This window comes from Myiozetetes cayanensis, unplaced genomic scaffold (assembly GCF_022539395.1).
Source record: "Myiozetetes cayanensis isolate MyiCay16 unplaced genomic scaffold, myiCay2020 scf5-8, whole genome shotgun sequence".
Classification (NCBI taxonomy): domain Eukaryota; kingdom Metazoa; phylum Chordata; class Aves; order Passeriformes; family Tyrannidae; genus Myiozetetes; species Myiozetetes cayanensis.
In genome coordinates, this window is record NW_026087742.1 from 75805435 (window position 1) to 75811434 (window position 6000).

At 48.6% G+C, this 6000-nt stretch overlaps 1 protein-coding gene across 3 annotated transcripts in view; it reads right to left on the minus strand.

Annotated features, from left to right (window-relative positions):
* Positions 1-2439, minus strand: part of ABCC4 (ATP binding cassette subfamily C member 4) — a 147446-nt gene extending 145007 nt beyond the window's left edge. For 2 of the 3 annotated variants that reach the window (XM_050333156.1, XM_050333157.1), the window contains exon 1: positions 2260-2434. In XM_050333156.1, the coding sequence (XP_050189113.1) occupies positions 2260-2333 (74 nt within the window). In that variant the 5' untranslated portion in view covers positions 2334-2434. Of the gene's footprint in view, positions 1-2259 lie in introns of all 3 variants that reach the window. The other variant, XM_050333155.1, reaches the window with a different exon arrangement.
* Between the last annotated feature and the right edge of the window lie 3561 nt (positions 2440-6000).

Sequence of the window (6000 nt, forward strand, 5' to 3'; positions counted from 1 at the left end):
TATGCAAAACAGCATTAAATTGAAGGAAAGTGATAGCCCGGCTTACTCAATTTAACCCACTGCAGATATAATTTCAGCTCAAAATTTTCATACTAATGCTTGTTGACCAGAAAATAACAAGGATATACTGGTGGTAGTCACGATCACATGCAGCGCAGGTAAGAGACTTTAAAAGGGTATTTTCACTGCTGTGAATTATACTGCTATAAAACATGAAAAGCAGTACATTAGGCAACTTCTAAAGCTTTGCATGTCCCACTAAACCCTTTTTCAAAGAACAAACCCTACAGCTGTACACTAGCATCTGACTGCTAAGCATGACATCCCAATCAATCCCTCGACTTTTAGCAGGCCTTTCATCCCACAAGCATGGACTTTCACCTACTTTTCCCTTTGCACAATAAGAACCTCCAAACATGTGTAGGGCAAAAGCAATCTTTCAGGTGCTGGCCTAAAACTTGATAAATTTAAGGTACTTCATTATTGCTGTTGAATACTTCTCTGCAATACATGCAGAGCAAAGCAAAAGTCCTAAAAAAGAACGATAGGAGCAGTCAGAAAACCAGCTACAAGCACTGCACACTTCCTTTTTCACATCTAGCTGGATTGGTTTTGGCAGAACTACCAGTAACACCACAATATCCCAGCAAGGGAAAGGGAAAGACGAGAAGCAGCTCTGGAATGCCATACGGTCAACTGAGATTCATCCCATTCTGCCTGAATTTCCCAGCAAAGCTGCTTCCAACATGGGCACCCCTGCTGCCAAAGAAGAAATTAAAAGTCAAAATGTTGAACACAGGGAGCTTTGCACAAGCATACAAGCTGGGATTTGGGGGATTTTACTTACTTATTTTACTTTCATTTTGCGCATGGTACCTCTGAAAACATATCCTTGACTAAAAAATATGTTTTGTTAATATTTGTCAGGGCTTTCAAAATCCCCCTACCTTCCAAAAGGGACTTCTGCACCTGTTCAGAGCTGCTTACAGGATCAAAGAGTTTTTTACTTGTCTTTCAGAGGCTTCCAAAGCAAGAGCCTCACCTGCCACGCTCTCTCTTCCTTCCCCCCTCCTCCACCATATCACACAACACAGCATGTGCGCCCTGGTTCAGGCTACAGGAGGTGAAGTAGGATAAGCTCTACCTCTGGAAGTGCCCTCTTCCGAACGGGATCCGGTAAAGCAAAGAAGTCTGATGCTCTCCCGTTTCACTGTGCGCATCTTTTCCTATTCTATTTCAAAGCAACTAAATTGATGAGTTGCAATTCCTCACCACTTTAAGTACAGATACATACCCATGCTGAGGTCCCCACTAATAAGAAAACAAGCATTAACTTCGAACTAGTAGTCGCTTGGTCCCATAAAGTTTGTGGCAACACCGCCACAACCCCAGCCTCCGCTCTGTGACATTTCAGGCCCCTGCAGAGAAAAGGCAGCCGAAGCGTGCGTGGGAGCAGCCGGGCTGCTGCCCAGCGATCTTTTACACCGGGAAGCTCTCACGCAGCTCTGCGGCTCAGAAACCACCTAACACAGGGAGGGGAAAGCCCCTGGCCGCAGGCGAGTCCAGCACGCCTCGCTGGGATGAGCAATCCGTGCCCGCGACCCGTTATGCAAGCGGGGAAGCAGAACAATGGCTGGGAGCAGCCCTGCACCCAGTCCCGGGCCGGGGCACCCGGACCACGAGGCAGAGGAAGCTCCCGTCCTCCCCACATCTCCCGAGGGGAACCACACACGTGCTGCAGGGGGGCGATGGGACCGCGCTCGGCGCCGCCCGCCCGGCTGAAACGCTGCCCTCCCCGAGACGGGCAGGACCCCGCCTGCGGTCTGGGGACGGCGCAGCCAGAGATTATCGCCCGGCTGTCGCGGGTTGCCGGGTTCACCTCAGGAGACCTCGCCCCATCTGCGACTGGGGGCTGCCCCGGCCGGCGGGGCTGACCCTGCGGGGGCGGGCGGGTGGCAGGTCGCGCCCCAGCCGCGGCTGCTCAGTCACCGCTGGCAGCGCCCGGCGGAGCGCGGGCAGCGCCGGCTGCCGCTTCCCTTCCCCGCTCCCTCCCTCCCGCCGCCGGCGTGCCCGGACTCCCCCGGGAGCCGTGCTCAGGAGCGAGCCGGGCGGCCCTTAGGCAGGGCTCAGCATTCCCGAGCGGCCAGGCGAGGTGAGGCCAGAGGAACTCAGCCCCGGCGCGGCGCCTTCCGAGCCGGCGGGCACCACGGCGCCGCACCTCCGGCGCTGCCCTTCCCCCTGCCCTCCGCGGGCGCTCACCAGAAGAACAGCCGGGAGCAGAAGTTGGCATCCTGCAGCGGGTTGGGCTTCTCCTCGCGGGGCACCGCTTCCATGCCGCCCGCCACGCCGCCCCGACCCACCCGGCGTGCGGCGAAGGCGCAGGACCACGAGCGACTTCCCAGCGCGGCAGCCGCCACCGCTCTGCCGCCGGCCGGCGCTGTTTCCGGGAGCGCCGGCACCCCCCGCCTCGGCCCTCCTCCCTCCTGCTCCTCCCGCCGCCGCAGGACGCCTCCTGCCGGCGCGGCTCCCCGGGAGCCGCCCAGGGCGGGACGAGCCTCCGGTCGCGGTACTCGGCTCTGCTCCCGCTGGTTTCGCGCCTGTGCGTGTCCCTTGCTGATGCGAAGCATCTCGTCAGTGCAGGCAGCCCCAGTCGAGGCGCCCACCCGCCTTTCTTTGAACAAAAGAACACGTCGCGAGTCAGGGGCGAGTCCGGCTTAACAGGACCAAACACCAGCAGAAACGCTTGCTGTCGCCGCGTCTTACCAGGTGTTGCAAATTCTTCTATTGAAAAACAAAAACCAACGTGCAACTCGTCGTTTAACGGTGTTTAGGAGATCTTGGGGGTAGAAAGTAAAGTGGCTAATTAATTCCAGGAGATGGTGCATCACTGAAATCCGCAATTCTCAGAAGTTCAGCAAATGATCACCACACTTCTCTCCACTCATGTCACCTATGACTTGCCACAGGGACTCTGATCAAAAGGAATAGAGGGAACTGCAAGGCACCTAAGAAAATAGGCATGAGGGACAGGTGCCTGAAGTAACCAAAGACCTGCTAATCTCCATGGCAGAACGGTTCCCTGCCATGCCATTATTTCTCTGCAGCCTCAGAAGCACAGGATGGCTGAGGTTGGAAGAGACCTCTAGAGGTCCGCTGGTCCACCTCCCACTGCTCACGTGTCATGTCTAGACACCTTTTGAAGATCTCCAAGGATGGAGACTCCACAACCTCTCTGGGCAACCTGTTCCAGTGCTCAATCACCTCTACAATGAAGAAGGGTTTCCTGATATTCAGAGGGAACTTCCAGTTTTTCAGTTTGTGCCCATTGTTTCTGGTCCTATCACTGGACATCACAGAGCACAGCCTGGCTTTGTCCTCTTTTCATCCACTATATGCAACAACGAGATCCCCCCTTCTCTTCTCCAGGCTGAATAGTTCCAGCTCTATCAGTCTTTCCTCATAGGAAAGATAACTACAGTCCCTTCGTCATGCTTATGGCCTTTCACTGCCGTATTTCCAGTACATCCATTTCTCCCTTGCACTGGGGAGACTCCAGGGATGGCCTCACTTCTGAGTAGAGGAGAAGGATCACCTCCCTTGACCTGCTGGTAACACTCATTCTCATGCATCCCAGCATATCTTTAGTCTTCTTTGCCACAAGGACACATTGCTGGCTTATGTTCAACTTGGTGTCCACCAGGACCCCCAGGTAGCTGCTTTCCAGCTGGATCAACACCAGCCTGTACTGGTACCTGGGGTTGTTCCTCCCAAGGTGCAGGACTTTGTGACTCCCTTTTTTGAACTTCATGAGGTTCTTGTCAGCCCGTTTCTCTAGCCTATTAAGGTCCTTCTAGATGGCACCACAACTCTCTGGAGTTGTATGAGCCACTCCTTCCAGTTCTGTGTCACCGTCCCTGGAGGTGTTTAAGGGAAGTGCCTCTGGATGTGGCACTTAGTGCCATGGTCTAGCTGCCATGGCAGTGTTAGGTCATAGGTTGGACTTCATGATTTCAGAGGTCTTTTCCAACCTTACTGATTCTGTGATTCCATGGCTGTGATCAATGAGTAAGCTTACTGAGGGTGCCCTCTGCCTCATTATCCAGATCAGTTATGAAGACGTCAGACAGTTTTGGGGCTAATGTTGACACCTGATGTATAGCCCTAGTTACTGATTTCCAATTAGACTTCGAACAACTAATCATACCCCTGATCTCCTAGACTCCTTACCAGGTCAACTGAGCCAGCTGCAAGACAGACCATCCTTATGTTCTGTGTATTCACTTCATGCTCCCAGTAGCAACCAGCCCTATCCTGCTAAAATACATTGCGAGTGAAGCAATTGACAGTGAAACATCTGACTTTCATGACAGGCATCGGAGTTGACACGTTGTTGAGATAGAGGAAGGTTGGAGCTATATATTATTGAAGAAACAGCATCAGTTCATACTTGCAAGTGTTTCATCATAAGCATAAGTCAGACAAATGAAGCTTAATCAATCTCTCAGTGAACACTGAGGGGGCTGGAAACAGCATGCTCTGCTTGTGCATAGATGGTGTGCCACAGAATTTTGTGAGCAATAACACCTGTAAACAGCTGCCTGTAGATCCTTCCAGATTAAAAAAAAAGGAAAAAAAAAGGTACGGAAATGATGCAGTGGTTTGAAAGGGCAGGCTTTAACAAAGTAGTGCTTATGTATTCCAGAACCTAAATAATCAATTTAAATAATCTCCCAAAACATATGAGGAAAAGCTCTTCCCATCAGCAAAATCTGACAGGTTTAGATTTCTGTGAAGCAAATTTGTCTGAGTAGGTACTTATAAGAGAATTAAAAGATATGACAGCCCAATGCAAGTCCCAAAATGTTAATTAAGTTTGAGTCAAGCAGTAGGAGAAAGGAAGATGTAAATCTTAAAACTGACTTCACCTTTGTGAAGGAGTTGTGCAATGAAAGATTATATAAGTAGTTCTTAGTTTGGGCAAGGAAGTAGTAGACTAGTCATGAACAAGTAATTTATTTTCAGAGTACAGCTAAAACTATTCAAGAAAAATACTACAATAACTTTTTTCAATATTATTGTAATGATGGGAAAAGAGAAAAGAACAAATCTTAAGAAGTACATTTTTCCTTTGCCAGCATTATCAGTGATGAATGTTGACACTACTTAATTTTAAAAGAAATACTAATGTTGACGTCTAAGTCCAAAACAAAAGCACTCTGCAAAGTTTTGGAGAAGGAAAAACTAAATAGGGAGGGGAAATAAAATTCCACCAAAAAAAGAATATCCTGAAAGCCAAATTAACCTGTAACTCTATCTGTCAAGTGTGCAAGAAACAGTTAGGACCTGATTCAGTAAAAAAAAAAGGTGTGAAGCTATTGGCAGAAGATTTGCTCAGGAAAGTGTGAAACTGCCCATGGAGAAGAAGGGAAAGAGAAAATAGCACAGTAATGAAATTAATAACCTTTCTATTTTAGGAATCAAGAAAAATAACTACCAATTTATCCACTGAATATTTTGCTATGGCAACAGTATATTCAAATGGAAAGAGAAAGATATGTGACAAACTAATCATTGTGACTTCATATATCTAAGGTTATCATAGTAATATGGATAATGGTCTAGCAAAGCAAACTACTCAAATAAGGTAATAGCCAAATTAAGGCAGTAGCATCTGAATTAAACTTGTTATGCATATACATTGTTCTAGGGAAAAAAGTTCAGATCACAGAGAATGTCAGAAGCATGCAAACACATAAGATTCCAAATTTAGTCAGTGCACAAGAAAGACAATAGTCACTAAATAAGCATCTTTATGATGTGTGGCCTTATGCCTTCTTTGCTCTACTCTCTTCCCATTCTGAATACAGTCAGACTGAAACATTTCTTCACATGCATTTTCTATGGCAGTTAACGCTAGAGTATGAAGAGTTTACAGACATCTGCTTTTCTCAAAATCCTTAGAATATAATTGAGCAGTTTCAGCTGATTTCCAGATGGTGA